At 41.6% G+C, this 18,736-nt stretch overlaps 1 protein-coding gene across 1 annotated transcript in view; it reads left to right on the plus strand.

The window, feature by feature from the left end:
* The window catches only part of crocc2 (ciliary rootlet coiled-coil, rootletin family member 2), a 296,172-nt gene that overhangs the window by 976 nt on the left and 276,460 nt on the right, over positions 1 to 18,736 (plus strand). The window contains exons 2-3 of the mRNA XM_072573057.1: positions 5,962 to 6,112; positions 8,546 to 8,691. Coding sequence (XP_072429158.1) covers positions 5,962 to 6,112; positions 8,546 to 8,691 — 297 coding nt within the window. The remainder of the gene's footprint in view (positions 1 to 5,961; positions 6,113 to 8,545; positions 8,692 to 18,736) is intronic.

An 18,736-nucleotide genomic window follows, 5' to 3' on the forward strand; every position in this document is an offset into this window, starting at 1 on the left:
GAAGTAGTAAGTGAATGTGGTCAGCAGAGGATTGAGAGAACATAAGAATATAGTCAACAGTCATTCTACAGTGTCCAATTATATATATTTTAACGGATGGAGTCAGGTGTGTGAAGTAAATGAGCTGAGGGCACTGATCGACCCAGATATGGCAATTCTTGTAAATCTACTACCAGAAACAGTATTCAAAGGAACGCTTAGCCTTACTAGTGATCTTATTTGAGGTTTCAAAGAACTCAGAATTTGAGAGACGGGCTTGTAATATTCTCTTCTCAATATTCTGCTCATTCCTTGGGTCCTGTGCATTTCTGACTGTGGTTAGATGTGACATGGAACAGTATGAGCAGTAGGTCTAGTGGGTTCAGAGACAGTTTTGGGAAAGGTGTGTCTGTGTGTGTTATTGTTAGAGGAGCTTTGTGTCTTTCAAAGCTAGATATGCTTGTAATAAAAGGTCCAGAATGAAATTGTATGAGCAATTGCCATGTGCAAATCTGCAGAAGCATTGTTATTTGCAACTGCAAGTTGTAGTCTGACCTGTGGAATAAACCTATATGAGGTTTGCCATTGCAATATATGCCAAAGAGGAGGGGCATGGATTTAGAAGGGTGCTGGTTTCCACTGCTGCTCTCACAGTGACCAAGTAGCCCCAAGCTACAGAATAAGGCCTTGTCCAGCTCACAACAGCAGATGAGATCCTGGGATTCACTACTTGAACTGGGAACTGAGGGATTCACAATACTAGAGTTACTTACATTTAGGCCAAGTTTTAACCCTGGCCCAGTAAAATTTATGCTCAAACCAGACTCTTTTCATCAGCATTCAGTATGTGAGTTACAATGTGCCAGGTCTGCATAAAACAATGTGCCGTGTGTGTGTGTGTTACAATGGACCAAGTGTACAGGTTACATTGAACCAGGTGTGTGGTTACAATACATGATGTCTGTGAATAACAGTATGTCAGCTCAGTGTGTTACAAAGTATCAAGTATGTGGATTAAAATATGCTAGGTGTGCAGGTTACAACATGCCAGATGTGTGGTTGCAATATGTCATTTTTGTGAGTCATAATATGCCAGGTGTGTGTGTTGCAATGTGCCAGGCCACTGTATTACAATGTGTCAAGTGTGTAGGTTAAAATGTGCTACCTGTATGGGTTACAATATGGCAGGCTTGTGGTTACAGTATGTCATATGTGGGTTACATTATGCTAGAAGTGTGAATTAAAATGCATCACACCATTCCATGTGTGTGAGTGAAAATGTATCTGCTGCTAAGTGCTATCATTTCCAAGGGTGAATTCATGTCTTATGTATTTGGTTTAACAGTAGTGGTCCTTTTGGCTTAATTGTGTTTTTCCTGTTCACTCCATTTCCCTTCTTCCAATTATATGGATACGATTGATGTGGTGATGCCCTACACCCACTTTGGAATCAGAAGTGTTAGGGACACAATGACAGAGGAAGTGAAACCCTTGGTCTTAGACCCAGGAGAGAACCTTCTGAGACAGATCTCCCATTGACCCCCCCCCCCCCCCACCCCCGAAAGGAGAGCCAGATTCTGGGGAGAGACAGAGTCTTTAAACAGACTTACAACAGTGGGTGCAGATCTGAAGCCTTCACTCCTGAGAAGTCACAAGTCAGACACAAGAGTCCTCATAAGTGTAGCCAAATTGAGCCAAATACCAATCTTAGGCAGGGTGGTTTGGGCAACAAACAAATCACCTAACTCAGATGAACAGACAACCAAAGTATAGGAAGGATAAAAGCCTGCTCTGCCATTCAACAAGATCATGGCTTTTTGTTCATCACAGCCTCACCTTCTGCTACTATTCCTATATCCCATAATTCCTCAAGTAACCAAAGAGCTCATAACCTTTGTGTTGAGATCTTTGCCTAGAGCGAATTATACAATGAACGGAAGAGCCTTGGGAAAAGTTGATGGGCAGAGAGATCTGGGAGTGCAGGTCCATTGTACCTTGAAGGTTGCTGCACAGGTGGATAGAGTAGTCAAGAAGGCATATGGTATGCTTGCCTTCATTGGATAGGGTATTGAGTATAAGAGCTGGCAAGTTATGTTAAAAGTGTACATGACATTGGTACGGCCACATTTAGAATACTGTGTACAGTTCTGGTCGCCACATTACCAAAAGGATGTGGATGCTTTGGAGAGGGTGCAGAGAAGGTTTACGAGGATGTTGTCTGGTATGGAAGGTGCTAGCTATGAAGAGAGGTTGAGTAGTTTAGGCTTATTTTCATTAGAAAAAAAGGAGATTGATGGGGGGACGTGATTGAGGATTACAAAGTCATGAAGGGTATAGACAGGGTGGATAGAGACAAGCTTTTTCCCAGGGTGAAGGATTCAATATCGAGAGGTCACGCTTTCAAGGTGACAGGTGGAAAGTTTAAGGGGGATACACACGGCAAGTACTTCACACAGAGGGTGGTGGGCGTCTGGAACGTGTTGCCAGCAGAGGTGGTAGAGGCAGGCATGATAGATTCATCAAAGATGCATCTGGACAGATGCATGAGTAGGTGAGGAGCAGAGGGATGCAGATGGTTAGGAATTGGGTGGCAGGTTTAGACAGTAGATTTGGATTGGCTCAGGCTTGGAGAGCTGAGGGGCCTGTTCCTGGGCTGTAAACTTTCTCTTGTTCTTTGTTCTTTCTTTGAATGTACTCAACAAGTGAGCAATTACTGCTGTCAGGGATGGAGAATTCTAAAGATTCAAACCCTTTCTGTGACAAGATTACTTCTTTCAACTCTAAACAGCTGACCACTTATTCAAGACTGTGCCTCAGTGTTCTAGATTCTCCAGCTAAGGGAAACATTTTCTCAGCATCTACCCTGTCGGGTCTCTTGAGAGTGTTTTACATTTCAATTAGTAAATGCTTGGTGGTACAGCAAGGACCCTAGCCATCTACTCATCAGGTAAGCTTGGCACTGAGGTAGACTATGTCAAAGCTATCCTGCATGATAATGGATGCCCTGATCAGATCATTACTCATTGTATATCACAAACCTCATGAAAGGGTACATGTCCACCATGTTTTGCCCTGAGTGTTGTCCAGGTCACCTCTGATTAGCCTGGATTGGGAAGGTATCGCAGAAATGCGAACAGGTAAAGCTAGCTGCCTCACGTTTCTCCTGGGTTTAGTGCTGGTGATTTTCTCCCTAACAGGATGTGGCTGTCAAGGCAAAAAGAAGTTCTACCTGCTACATAAATGAGCAATGTGACATATGAGTTTCAGAACCAGTGTGATGCTCGGCATTGAGACTGTACATCCTAACGACTGTTGGATTATATTAAACAACTTCCTGTTGCATATTCCCGGCTCATAGCAGGCTGCTTGTTCTCAACAAGCCTCAGAAAAGTATATCCACCATTATATGTGATTCGGTTAATGGTTATAATTTATTAAATAATCCGGACTGTGCTAAGACTTACATCAGAAAGTGATTTATGATCATTAGCCTGGTGATGCATTTACACTTGCTAGAAGCTATGTATATAAGTAAAGGAATCCACACATAAATTGCACCCTTTCCAAAATAATTATGTCATGAAGCCAAGCAAGTTCTACTAATTGCCCATGGCAAAGTCCTGACCAATCAGAATCTATCGCCGAAACAGAGAATGAAGATTGACAGTTAACTGTTCTTTCTACATCTCCATGCCAACCAATCAGCACTGTATTCTCATTCTGTATAATATGATGTCTTAATTCTCAAGGCGGTTTCTTGTCCTAGTCTTTCTCAGAGTAAGAGGAGAGCTTCAATTTTTAGTCACTTCTTAGTGGCATTTCAATTGGAACATCTTACAGTCTTCCAAGCTACAGGAAATGGCCTAGGAACTTTGTGCTCTATGGACAGTTCTCTAGAATGCGCATTGACTGCTTTTGAAGGACTATCGACTCAGTGAAAGACACTCTTTGGTCTGACCGAAAGCTTTTTGTCTTCTAATGTGAAGAGCTGACCTCTTCCAGATATTGCAGACTGGCATATTCAAAGGTTCAGGACAATGTGTTGAAGGTTACACTAAAGATTGGGGCATCTGCTGTGGGGAAAGACCGCTGTCTAAGGACTTTCTGCTTAAGTAAGATGAGGGTCTGGTTCAGTTCGCAGACCATCTTGCTGCCTCAAAATGAACACAAATAGTTTCCTCACACAAAGGTGAGTAGATCAAACTGCACATATTAATCCAGATGGGATCTCACTAAAGCCCGATACAACTGTATTAAAATTCCTTCAAACTTACATTAAATCTGGACAAATCAGCCTTAGGTTCTTTCATTGGACATTATTGGAAATTCAACATGGATTTCCTGGGGGAAGGTCGTGTTTAGTGACTGTTTTGATGTGAGGGGTTTGATGAGGAAAGCAAAGGCTAGTAATAGTCAATTGCAAGGCTCTGTCCCCAGCCATGTTCCCTTGAAGATGCACAGCCTGCTGTGTGTGCATGGCCAGTCTAATATTCCATTGTCACCAATGTTGGCACGGTGATCGTGGCATGGACTTCATGTCTCAGATGCCCACGCAGCCACTAAGAAAATTACAGGGAATGCTGGTCGCCAATTCCTGATTTCCTTGTCTATATCAAAGACCTGGCTTAAATTCAATGCTTTGTAGGGAAGAGCTTTCTGTGTTGTGTGACTTTCTCAGGATGGGTCTTAAAGGTTTGCTGTATAATCATTGTGTGTGATGAGGTGCCCTTGAAGTGAGCTTTGTCACATGTTGGGGTGGGGGCAGGGGGGCACTTAATCAGGCAGCAGGGTGTCAGGTAGGAGGTCTGTTACCTCTCTGCCCTTACCCTGATTAGCCCCATTGTGGAGTGCCTTGTGAATGGCCCTCAACTCCCTGCCAATAATTGAAGCCATTCAGTGGGCAGTGAATGCTCAGTTAAGGGCCTTATCCCACCATCTGGTATTTACTCAGTAGGAGAAACATCAGGAAGAGTTGGAAGGGGTGGAGTGGTGGGTTTGATATCCAACCCTCATTGCCAACACTCCATCCCAGGACCCTCACAAACAGCAGCATTTTATACAAACTTGCACTTCCACCCAGAGAGCTTTGTAATCCACCTAAAGTGATGTTTCTTTCACTGCCATAAACAAAATCCAGATATCAGGGTATTGGGATCCGGATACTTGTACTCACACCATGATGGCACTCTTTTCTGTATGTCCCATTACTCTGGGTGGCACGGTAACTCAGTGGTTAGTACTCCTGTCCCACAATACCAGGAACCTGGGTTTCATTCTAGCCTCAGAGACTGTGGACTTCTCACATCCTCACAGTGTCTGTGTGAGTTGCCTCCCGCAGTTCAGTTTAGGTGGATTGGCCATGCATAAAGTGTCCAGAGATGTGCAGGCTAGGTGGATTAGCCATGGGAAATGCAGGGTTACAAGTAGAGGGGAGTGAGGGTGGGATCTGGGTGGGATGCTCTTTGAAGGGTCGGTGTGGACTTGATGGGCTGAATGGCTTACTTCCATACTGCAGGGATTCTATGATTCTAATCATTTGTCCATGTAAATGCCTCAGATTAGATGGAAGTATTTTCGACAAGACACCTGCCCAGTTTCTTGGTTTTTAACTCACATCTATGTCCAATTCCTGGCTCTATAATAACCAGTACTTTAAATATCCGTCTAATGGTAGACTTTCTAGAATCCAACAGTTTTGTTTCTCAACAATATGCATGTGCATTTACCAATGATATTTTTTCTGTCTACGATTCCAATGTTATCCCATTTTCTCTTGCCTTCTGTTATTTTACTGATTAGAGACCTTTTGGCAAACAGCGCAAAACTTTTACAAATTCGTGTCAAATGCTGCTAAATCAGGATTAAGTTCTCCGGATGTAGTTAATTTTGGTTTCTGGAGAAACCACTGTAGCGGCACATTCTGAAGTTATGGATCTGAGTAAGTGGCTCTGTCTCAGGTCATTGTTCTTCCCGATGTTTCAGAAACTAGAAGACACTGTACTGAACCCCGAGCTGAGTGGAGAGGACAAAAGTCTGACAGTTCGTGGAGAGGGTGAGGGCACGACACTAACTACGGTCCCTGCTCGAATCCGAGAGATAGTTACCAAGAATCTTACTGAGGAAAGAATGGAAGGTTAGTGAATTGTTCGACCTGAAAAACACAGTTTAATTGAGTGAAAGGATTGGTCTCTATTTTACATTTTGTAGCAAAGCAGAGATGACACTGTGTGTATAACAGGTTTTAATCAGTGCGTTGAAACATCTACCTCGTGCTTCAGTTCTGAATTTCATCTTTTTTCTGCATTTTATTTACTTTTCCCCTTAATTAATTAATTGAGCACAGTGATATCAATAGTTAACAGACTCACATATTCAAACCCTGAATTTTTTTTTGTCTTGTAAAACTGAACATGTTATTTCAAACAAAGCCATTCTGAACAACAAATGTGTACATCGCGTCATTTTTTTGTTTCTCAATTTGTTTGAAGTACAGAAATAATTGTCGAGCTCTGAACATTTCTGGTGGTTATGTTGAAGTTTATGAATTTGTGTTAGTAATTCTCTATGATCAATTCTCTACATAAATCAACATCAGAGTTGTTCATTGGCAAAGCAAATGCATCCATATAATCACTGTTCTTGAAATAACCTGGTCTGCTCATGATCAAGTATCTCATGTCCCATTTTGTCAATCGATCAGTGTCGGTGTTCAGCAACCATTTAATCTGCTTTGGTCCAGGTAAAGGTAAAGCAAGTTTGTGGTTATGGTTTGATTCTTTGGTAAAATCTTCAGGAATGCCTTGGGTGCTGAACTTAGTCCACAGGGAATTGTGTGGTACTGAAACACATCTTCAAGGAAATCTGTCAGATATTGATTTTGCACTATTAAGACTTTCAACAGATGGCCCTGTTGAATATTGAGCAGTTAGAACATTGTGGAGTCATGATTTGGCACTGATAGTTATTGGATTGTAGAAAGTGATACTTATCTGGGATGATGTCTTTCGGCATGGTTGCTCAGTGGTTAGCACTGCTGTCCCAAAGCAACAGGAACTTGGGTTCAATTCAGTGCTCTGCGACTATTTGTGTGGAGTTTGCATGTTCTCCCATTGTCTGTGTGGGTTTCTTCTGGTGCTCTGGCTTGCTTCCACAGTCCATTAGTGTGCAGGTTAGGTGGATTGGCCAAGAGAAATTAGGGTTACTGGGGTCTGGGTGGGATGCTCATTGAAGGTATGATGTGGAATCGATGGGCTGAATGGCCTGCTTCCACAATGTGGGGTTTTATGATAGTTTTGTTGACCACCTTAAAAGTCAGTGCATTGTCTCACTTCATCATTTGTTTTCATGGTTTTATGAGGTTTGATACCCGTAGCAATGTGTTGATTAGCTCAGTGATATTGAGGCAACATCCGAGGTACAGGAGAGTTGATGATTCAAGCATGAGCTTTTCATCAGGAATGGCATTTTTCAACTCTGATCTCCAGCATCTGCAGTCCTTGCTCAGTGATACGTCTGCTTCAAGTTGTTTCTGTTTCTGTGACACTTTGACAAGGATTTTAAATGGCAAATGCTTCTCAAATTTTGCAGAAGTGGTCCAAATGGTGTGTTACCGTGTGCTGGTACAGCTGTGTAACAATCATTTTGCTTGATTCCTAGTGTAGGAAAACCTCCATATGCCCAGAGGGGCTTATGCTTGTATTTTGTAACTCTGTAAGTTATTAGATGAGAGTATGGTGCTGGAAAAGCACAGCAGGTCAGGCAGCATCCAAGGAGCAGGAGAGTCTTCCTGATGAAGGCCTTCAATTCTCCTGCTCCTCAGATGCTGCCTGACCTGCTGTGCTTTTCCAGCACCACACTCTCGACTCTGATCTCCAGCATCTGTAGTCCTCATTTTCTCCAAGTTATTAGATGAGATTGTAATGGTTGACTCTCCTCTCCTTCATCAGCTGGATCTCTGGATTATAACCAGATTTAATAGTCTCTGCACTGGTGAGCATGCAGGGGTTGCCTGTAAAATCCTCTGTGATCTTTTCTGCAAGTTTGCTGGGGGCAGGCAAAGCCCCCTAATGCCTGCTTCCTGCTTCCTGAATATCCCTCCCTCTGCTGTTGTGTGAGGGAGGGATATTCAGGAATTAAGTTTTGCAGTGATTTGATGGAATTGTGGGTTTGATTTGGCTCCTTCAGAGTTCAGTTAAGATGCTGGGTGTTTGCACTGGACCATAATCCTTAACAGTCCTGGGGCTGTAACCACAGTAAATGGACTGGCTGATTCAAGAAGATGGTTCATTACCATCTTCTCAAGGACATTAACTGCTGGCCTTGTGACCAATGCTCACATCCAACGGACAAGTAAAAAAAACACAGGCCATACTGGGGAGGAACAGCACTTTTTACTTCCCTAAAGGACTTTAATTAAATTGTCTTAAACAGAGTTCCAATTCATAACTGGCCAAGGTGGGATTTGATACAAGATCAGTGACTTAAATCTATCATATGCGTTCACAAGTTAGAGTATGGTAAAAGGCACAAACCCATGTTCTTTGTTTTTGTTTTTGCCTGAATGCAGGCACACAAGATAGGAGTTCCATGACCAGTCTTCGTGAAGAGAATTCGATGCTGCAGGAAGAACTGTCCCGAATGGAAGACCTGTTGGCGCAGAGTCATGCTGAACGTGATGAACTAGCTATCAAATTCCGCGCTGTCAGTGAACGGGTAAGGATAAATACATTCCTCAGATGTAGCCCATGCATTTGAATTATACATGTTACATCTATCATATGTTTAAATGATTCATTTAGAGCCTGTGTACAGCCAAGGAGAACTATAGTATATGATGTCCTAGTTGCCTGGGTTGACTGCAAACAGTTTGGATGGCTTATTAATTATTTGAAATGCTGCATCCAATGTGGTGGCTGGTCACCACATTACAGTAAGGGTGTGGAGGCTTTGTAGAGGGTACTGCCTGGATTAGAGGGTAAGAGCTATAAGGAGAGGCTAGGAAATCTTGGATTGCTTTCTCTGAAGCAGCGCAGGCTGAGGGCAAACTTGATAGAAGTCTATAAAATTATGAGATGCATAGATAGCATTGACGGTCTGAACCTTTCCTCCAGAACTAAAATGTCTAATGCTAGGGATATGCATTTAAGGTGAGAAGGAGAAAGTTCAAGGGAGATGTGAGGGCAAGTTTTTTACACAGGGAGTGATAGGAGTCTGGAATGTGCTGTCAGGGGTGGTAGTAGAGGCAGATACGATAGGGAGCGTTTAAGGGACTCCTTAGATAGGTACATGAATATGCAAGGAATGAAAGGATACAGAGCAAGGGCAGGCAGAAGGGAATAGTTTAAGTTGGCGTGGGCTGAAGGGCCCATTCCTGTGCTGTACTATTCTATGTTTTATGTTCTATAATCTTGTGGTAGGTGCTTTCTCTGTTGTAGTGGGTACAATATCTGCTCTTGTAAGTGCTTTTCCCACTGCAGTGGAAACGTAAATACAGTACAGAAGGAGACCTTCCAAACTGTTGTGTCTGTGTTGTTGTTTGCAAGGGCAAAATCAGCTAATCCCATTCTGCTGCAATTTCCCTGGGGCTCCCCAAATCTTTGCTCTTCAGTTGCTGAATCCAATTCTCTTTGAATCTGCCTCAAAATGGCATTGCATTACCACCCTTCATTGTAAACCAAGGGGTTTCTTCCTGTCACCATTGCTTCTTTTACCAATTTCCTTAAATTGCTGTCCTATGATTTATAGCCAAAGATGATGGATCCATAACATAGCCAAGTTGACTATCTACTAATAAATCCTCCCAATGTGCCAAAGACTGGTGGTAAGACAAGGAGAGATTCCAGGTCAGCCATGTGATGGGAAGAAAGTTGGAGCCTCCACCAGGGACAGTTTCCATAAGACCATAAGACATAGGAGTGGAAGTAAGGCCATTCGGCCTATCGAGTCCACTCCGCCATTTAATCATGGCTGATGGGCATTTCAACTCCACTTACCAGCATTTCGTTTTTTGTTTTTTGAAGATTCTTTAGAGCTACATTTTGGCTTTCAGGGCTATGTTTTGATTTTAAGAACATCTTTCTCAGTCTCACTAAATCCTTCATTAGGTGATGCAGTTACAATTTCTTCAGTATATGAGTTGACACATGGGGAATTTGAACTTTTGCAAAAGAAGATTTCACCAATATCCTAGGTAATTATGACTGCTCCATTAAACTTAAGCTAGAACCCAGAAGGAAAACATTAGATTTCTGGACATCACAGTGTTTAACTTGGCTCAAGGTAATAAGAAGCATAAGTTAACAACAAATACTTAGTTTAAGAAAAAGTAACGGAAGCATATTTCTAAACAGAGAAAAGCCATTGCCTTAAACTCCTTCTGCAGACTGGTAACTGCCAAATGGTTGGATACTTGTCTCTTACATTTATCAATATTAAGGACATTTGGGTCGACCCTTTTCTGACCCGGTGCCGCCATGTCTTGTGGGTTGTGTGTTTGGTGGGACAGAACATCCTCAGCGATGTCTGGAAGATAGACCGTCTAACACCACCTTTGTTAATGTCTATCCTAAGATAGATTGATGTCGAAGAAATTAATTGGACTGAAGGCTGACAAATCTCCAGGGCCTGATAGTTTACATCCCAGAACAATTAAGGAATTGGCCCTAGATGTAGTAAATGCATTGGTGGTCCAGATTCTTTAGACTCTAGAACAGTTCCTACACTTGGAGGGTTGGTAATGTAACCCCACAATTTAAAAATGGAGATAGAGAGACAACAGGGAGGCAGAAAGCAGAGCACTTAGAAAACTGGTAGAATGAGACACAATCAGTATAGATTTACAAAAGGGAAATCATGCTTAACAAATCTACTGGAATTCTTGAGGATGTCTTTAGTAGTGTTGATCATGCAGGCCAGTAAACGTGATTTATTTGGACTTTCAGAAGGCTTTTAACAAATTCCCACATAAGAGATTAATGTTTAAAATTAAAGCTCTTGCAATTACAGATAATGTATTGAGATGGACAGAAATAGTGAGCAGACAGGAAACAGCAGAGATAGATGAATCTTTTTCTGAATGGCCGGCAGTGACTAGTGGGCTACTACAGAGTCTTATAGAAACCAATAAAATTCTAACAGCACTTGACAGATTAGATGCAGCAAGGAGTAGTCCAGAACTAGTGATCATAATTTAAGGATAAAGGATAAACCTTTTAGGATAGAGATGAGAAATTTCTTCACCCAGGAGGTGCTGAACCTATGGAATTCACTACCACAGAAAATGGCTGAGGCCAAAACATTGTTTTCAAGAAAGAGGTAGATACATCTCTTGTGGCTAAAGGGATGAAAAGCTAAGAGGGTGGGGTGGGGTGGGGCAGGGGCAAGGACAGGATAATGGTATTGAGCTCAAAGATCAGCCATGATCATGTTTAATAGCAGATCAGGTTCGAGAGGCTGAATGACTTACTTCTGCTCCTATCTTCTATGTTTCTATGGAATCATATTTTATGGACAATGCCAGGCTGTTTATTTTTTAACTAGATTGTAGGTCAGCTTTCCTGATTTTGGTATAAGCCCTAAAATGTTAATAAGGAAGACTTTGTGGATTTAACAAAAGTGTTTTTGGTGCTATGATTGATACTGGTCCATTCAATTTCATTCTTCATTTCATCAAGCTTTATTGCACTTAGGTGCAGCTGAGTGACTTGCTAGGATATATCGGAGGACACTTAAAAGTCAAACAGATTGCTGCAGATCATATGCAGGTCATACTAGGTGAGAATAGCAAACATTCCTCCCCTAAAGAACATTAATGACCATAAGTTGTTGTATTGCCTGTAGTGAGTGCTGTATCCATTAGAGTGGGTACTATATGTGTATTAGTGGGTACTGTCTCGATGTTGTGGATTCATTTGTGCTGCATTGAGTGCTATATCCATTGCGCTGTGCTCTGTACTTACTGGGTTACACTTCTATTTGATGGATACAGTGGAGAAAGTGAGGACTGCAGATGCTGGAGTTCAGAGTTGAGAGTGTGGTACTGGAAAAGCACAGCAGGTCAGGCAGTATCTGAGGAACAGGAGAATCGACATTTCGGGCATAAGCCCTTCATCAGGAATGGATACAGTGCCTGTAATAGTTGCTGTTTTTCATGTTGCATTGGGTGTTATGTCTGCAGCTGTAAATGTTATGCGACAATAGTATGTGTTGGTAGGTGATAGTTGGTCCTGTTACCTGCTGAAGTTACTGCTGTAGTTTATCTCGTGACTGTCATTCTGGTTACAATACCCACCTATAGTAAGTGTTACACTTTTTGTGGTAGACTTGGATCTCTTCTATGAGCACTCAAGTCATTTCATTACTTTAAAGGCATTAAATTAAGTTGTTGTATTTTGAATGCAATGCAATTCAATTTGATGTTCTTGAATCATCAGCAGGGGGCAGCATTCTTTCAGCCTGTGGTATGATAATCTTAATCCCCAGTGTAGCTGTGTTAGGTTTAACTTGATGCTTTAACCCAAAAACATATGCACTAACTATGAGGCTAACCTTTCTAAAAGTTGGTTCGCTCTGTAGTCTTTTATTTAATCACACTGAACATGGCAACTGAGACAGCGAAATGTTGTGAATTATAGTAATGAGACTGTTGCATTTCTACAGCAGTTTTAGCGTTAATACAATCCCAAAGTGCTTCCTACACTGAAAATTGTTGTTGAATCACAAATGGAAATATAAAGTCAGGTAGACAAAAGCTAGATCAGGGATGTGTCCTTGGAGTGAGGTAGCCCCTCAGAACAAGTGGTAAGAATAAACTCCTCGGGTAAACTTAGAATTGAAGTCCTTTAACATTGGTTCTGGCTGATCAGTGAACTCTGCCACTCTTGCTGCCTGCCCAATGACAAGGATTTCTGCCATTACACATCATCACCTTGTCTGCCTACATCTTCCACAGCCATTATGTACTGAGCTGGAACTTGAAGCTGGAGCTCTGGCCCGGAGTCAGGGATGTTACCAGTGCAACTCATGGAAAATACATAAATAAAATAGTTTGAAGTTGAAAGAAAGATGAGGTATTGGCAGATGGAATACAATGTGGGAAAGTGTGAGGTTGTGCACTCTGTTGGGAAGGATAGAGGCATAGACTATTTTCTAAACTGGGAAAAGCTTCAGAAATCTGAAGCACCAAGGGACCTGGGAGTCCTAGTTCAGTATTCTCTTAAGGTTAACATGCAGGTTCAGCCAGCAGTTAGGAAGGCAAATGCAATGCTAGCATTCATTGCAAGAGGGCGAGAATGAAAGTGCAGGAATGTACTGCTCAGGTTGAACAATGCTGTAGTCAAGCCACATTTGGAATATTGAGCAGTTTTTGTCCTGTATACAGTATAAGGACAGATGTGCTGGCCTTGGATGGGGTCCAGAGGAACTCTACAACAACGATTCCAGGAATGAAGGGCATGCCATATGAGGAGCAGTTGACGACTTTGGATCTGTAATAGATGGAGTTCAGAAGGATGAGGGGGGGATTTAATTGAAATTCTCAGAATATTGAGAGTCCTTGATAGAGTGGATGTGAAGAAGATGTGTCCACTGGTAAGAAAGGCTAGGATCTGAAGGCACAACCTCATAGTGAAGGGGATGATCCTCTAAAAATGAGATGAGGAGGAATTTCTTCAGCCAGGGGGTGGTGAATCTGTAGAACTCATTGCTGCAGAAAGCTGTGGAGGCTAAGTCATTGAGTGTCTTTAGGACAGAGATAGAAGGTAGTAACGGGATCAAGAGTTAGGAGAGGAAGGCTGAAGAATGGGGTTGAGAAACATATCAACCCCATTCAGTGTGATTAAATAAAAGACTACAGAGCGAACCAACTTTTAGAAAGGTTAGCCTCATAGTTAGTGCATATGTTTTTGGGTTAAAGCATCAAGTTAAACCTAACACAGCTACACTGGGGATTAAGATTATCATACCACAGGCTGAAAGAATGCTGCCCCCTGCTGATGATTCAATGGTGGAGCAGACCCGATGGGCCAAATGGTATAATTTTGCTCCTATATCTTATGGTTCAGGCCAGTCACGCCGGAGATTTAAATTTAGTGGACTGTAGATTCCGCAACCAGGGGATATGTGGCAGTCACAAAGCAAAGGAAGATGGCTGGTGGGTAACAGTGCACAGGAGGCCACAGTGAATGGAATGGCTTAATTGAGTGAAGCCTAGACGGCTGGTAGCAATTGAATGAGATAAGTGCCTTGGTGGGATTGAAAGTTGGCTGACTGGATTTTGAATTTAGGACACTAAGGGATACAAAGATAATTAAATTAATGAACACAGGGATAATATGTGAATAAAACTTAGTGCTGGACAGCTTCCCCACAGCAGAGTTTTGAACCAGTGAGAGTGTTTGATTTATGTAATGATTCACAGGATGATGGTGTCACTGCCATTTACTAGATCTCTCTAACAGTCATGAAGGTCATGATGTGGAAGAGCCTGTGTTGGACTGGGGTGGGCAAAGTTAAAAATCATACAACATCAGGTTATAGTCCAACAGGTTTATTTGGAAGCACTAGCTTTCGGAGCGCCGCTCCTTCACCCTTGTGGAGTATATGTCATGAAGGTGGAAGATCACCACCTACTTACAGACATATTGAACTTTCAATTGCAATATGTATATTGTTTTGAGAAAAATGACATACAGCCAAAGCTGATTAGGGATATAAATCCAGTGAATAATTGGAGAGAGAGACCCTGGAATATCCCAACTGATGAGGTGTCAAGGAAGCTTCAAGGGATGACATAAAAGGGAGAACTGAAATGTAATCTTGGAATTATCTCAGATTGTGAACATGATGGGAGAAAAGACAATAGTCTGGGCGAGCGACCTATTTTGTGACTTACCCTTTCAAGAGAATATAAGAACAGGAATTAAAAACAAGTTCAACCTTGTTCTATGTGTGCTGGAGAGCTGAGATGCTAAGTGTGCCATTGAGCACTGGTATTTGTGTATACTAGCCTGTCTTTGATCTTTAGGGTGCACTGAAGCTCATAATTGAAGAACCACTCAGAAATCACCCCTGCATTGCAGGTAATAATCAGTCTATCTCTGAGTGCAAGAAGTCAGCTAGCCCACAAACCAGTCAAAAGGGAACAGGATAGGATAATTTAAATCATCCTGCAAAGCCAGGAATCTCAATCGACTGCTCAATTATTAACATTCCACTATCATCTCTTCGTAGACAACCCAGAGAAGGAACCATTTATTTTCTATTTTTTTCATTTTGTTTTGGACTCGCTTCTCATTTCTAATTGGTGTGTTGTATTATTATTTTTTCTCACATTCTGACGAAAGCCTGGCTTAATTGGCTCCTTTTGAAATGTAAAACCTCATTTGCTCTGGGAGATTACTATCCACAACGGAGGGAATCCTTTATTAATTAATCTTATTGTGATCAACCGAGGGGGTGGGTGAGTAACGAAGGGGAGCCAGTTCATTCCTTCTTATCCAGTAGCTGGATAAATTGTGGTGTCCTGTATGCAATAGTAATAACTTGAGAAACCTTATCTGGAATCTGGTCTTAAAACAATGGTTGTTGTGAAGGTGATGATGAACTGTCTTCATGAACAACTGCAGCCTGTGTGGTGAAGGTGGCTCCGCAGGCTGTTCAAGATAGTATCAGGATTTTGATTCAATGATGATTGAAGGCTGCACACATCTTCAAGTCGGGATGGTGGGATTAATGGGACACCTGTAGGTGGTGGTGTTCTATTTGTCTGTTCCTATGTTAAGTGATTGTGGTGAACACTTCTGTTTTTAGACTAGTCAGAGGGATACAGTAGTCCCAATTACTTTTTAAAAATTCTTTCATGCAATGTGGATATCACTAGCAAATCCAGCATTTATTGCCAATCTCTCATTGACTTTGAACTGACTGACTTGTTTCATTACTTGTCTCACTATCATTCCCTTGACATTTTGCGATGTTATGTATCCTTCTTGCTTTCCATTCTGTCACATACCTTCTCTCCATTCCCAACTCCCTTTCACTCAAAACCTATTATATACTCTAACTTGTCTTGCTTTTGATAAAAGATTAAAGACTGGAGTGTTAACTCTATTTCTGTCTCTGCAGATGCTGTCAGACCTACTGAGTATTTTCAACATGTTCTGCTTTTATTTGGTTTAGTCTTTATCTGACTGACAGTTCACTATAACCATGGATCCCAAATTTTCAGATTAATCAAGTGTTAGTAATTCTATGCCAGGTTATAAGTAGGAACTGTTACATGCAAGAGAGTGGTTAATTGGTCAATCATGTAGTGTGTGTGATTTGAAACTTGGGAAAAGGTCAGAAAGTCATGAGTTGAACTTCTGCCCCAGAGACTTGAATAAATGATCTAGACTGATGCTCCAGTACATTGCTGAGGGAGCACATCACTGAGGAATGTATTAGCAGGTGTGAGCCATTTAGCTCCTTAAGCTCTGCATCCAGCAAGATCATGATTAATGTACAAATTAATCTTGCAACCTTGTTGAGATGTTGTTTTTCAGATGCTATGCAATGCTGAGACCCCAGTCAGGGGAGAATATAAAGTTCCGATTCTGTTAATGTGGTGAACATCCATCTGGCACAGGAAGAGTCAATCTTCCACATTTGTTTATTCATGTTATCCAGCAGAGCATAAGTATGGGGTTGTATTTCCCAACCAACCAGATGTTATGACATACTTCTGGAGTAGGTGGGATTAGTACCCAGTCCTCCTGGCTCAACAACACCACCACTGCACTGCAAGAGCCCTATCCATAACTGCAGAGTAAGTTTTTTTTAAAAATTGAACTATTCTTCCTAATCAACCCATTTGGAGATGTTGGGTCTTGAACCCACACTTCCTTGTGTAGGGGTAGCCACACTACCACTGAGCCACAAGAGGGCATAAATGCACAGTACCTTCCACAGACCAACATTTCCCAGGTAGAAACTCATTTTTGTGTATGTGCTAAATCTTTCCAATGGACCAGTCCAGAGATGTTAGAGACACCTTTGAAGCAGGTGGTTCTGTACCAAAAACAGATATGGCTGGAAAGACTCAGGAGGCCTGGCAACATCTGTGGAGAGAAGTCAGAGTTAACAGAATGAGACAGGGACACCACCACTGTACCATCAGAATCCTCTTCCATGTGTGCCCTGAACATATCACAGTGACTCAGTGGTTAGCACTGCTGCCTTACAGCTCCAGGCACCCAGGTTCGATTCCAGCTTCGGGTTGGACTGTGTGGTGTTTGCGTGTTCTTCCCCCTGTCTATGTGGGTTTCCTCCCACAATCCAAAGCTATGCATGTTAGATTAATTGGCCCTGCTAAAATTGCCCATAGTGTTCAGGGATGTGTAGGTCAGGTGTGTTAGTCAGGGCTAAATGTAGGAGAATGGGTCTGGATGGGTTACTCTTCAGAGGGACAGTGTAGACTTGTTGGGCCAAATGGCCTGTTTCCACACTGTAAACAGGCCCTTACCTGCACATGGTAAATTTTACACTGTAGGAATTCTATTTCTGGTAACTGCTGCTCTTAATCACAACTAATGTATGCACATCAAGTGACACAGAATTTGCAACATTGGAATATTATATTATTTGGAAAAGATTTGGGCCTCCTGGCTTACATACTCAGCTTCTGAAAGAGCTGGCTGCAGAGATACTGAGTATGTAATTGTCATCTTCTAACATTCAGTGGTTTGAAAGGTAATAAACCTAACACTGCCACTTGAAAAAGGTGGGTGGGATAAAACTGGGAACGACAAGCTAGTTAATCTGACATCGGCAAAATGCTATAATCTATTTTTAAGAAAGCAATAACAGGAAACTAGAAAATCATAGTATGGTTCAGCATCGTCAGTATGCTTTAGAAGAAGAAAGTTTTGTTTGACCAATGCATTAATGTGTTTTTTTTTGTGGCTGCAACTAGCCAGGCAAAGATAAAAGAAAACCTCTGTTATTAATTCTTACCCAAACTCTGCCTTTGTAAATATTAATTCAAAAGTACTTAATTGACTGACTGTTGAGAAGTTTGCAATATCCTGAAGCCTTTAAGAGCACCAAATTAATATAAGTACTAACTTAAAACCTTAAAAATCTGGGAACATCTCAGGAAATTGCTTGATAAGAAACAATGCATGCATTTAAAAATAGTTTGGAATATGTTATTTCAGGCCTTGGAGTTGGGCTGTTTTGGTATTTTGTCAATTTTAAAAGCATTAGCTAAAATATTTAGCTATCAAAGTTGAAATTTTCTATTTTATCGTTCGATTTATTTACCCCTTACTTGTTTAATCAACTCAGTCAAGGCGACAGAAGAAGTGAGGGTGACGAGTTTGGCTTTGGCCTCATGGCTGTCTTGTATAGTATGAAATATTAGTCAAAAGTAATTAAAGTTGGCCACTCTACACTCTTCTTCCACAGTGTTTCTGGAATGCAAATGCCAGGAATTGCATTGTAGTGGTTCTTTTCTTGTGTATAGGTATTTTCTAATTAATACTGTACAGAGACATTATTATATGCTTGAACCCATGCCTACTGGCTGACTGACATTACCAGTCCACCACAAGAATTCTGCATTTCCTGTGTAGGTATTTGCTTATATTTGACCATATGTGCTTTTTGCTCCAGTTTTAAAGTTTTGTCGGGAACTTCAATAGTGAGAAGAATAAACTGGAAGCCAGCGGAAGGGTTCCTGAAAAATTCGCCATCCCAGTGTCAGCAAGAGCAATACTTA

The sequence above is a fragment of the Chiloscyllium punctatum genome, chromosome 6, assembly GCF_047496795.1.
Source record: "Chiloscyllium punctatum isolate Juve2018m chromosome 6, sChiPun1.3, whole genome shotgun sequence".
NCBI classification, from domain to species: Eukaryota; Metazoa; Chordata; class Chondrichthyes; order Orectolobiformes; family Hemiscylliidae; genus Chiloscyllium; species Chiloscyllium punctatum.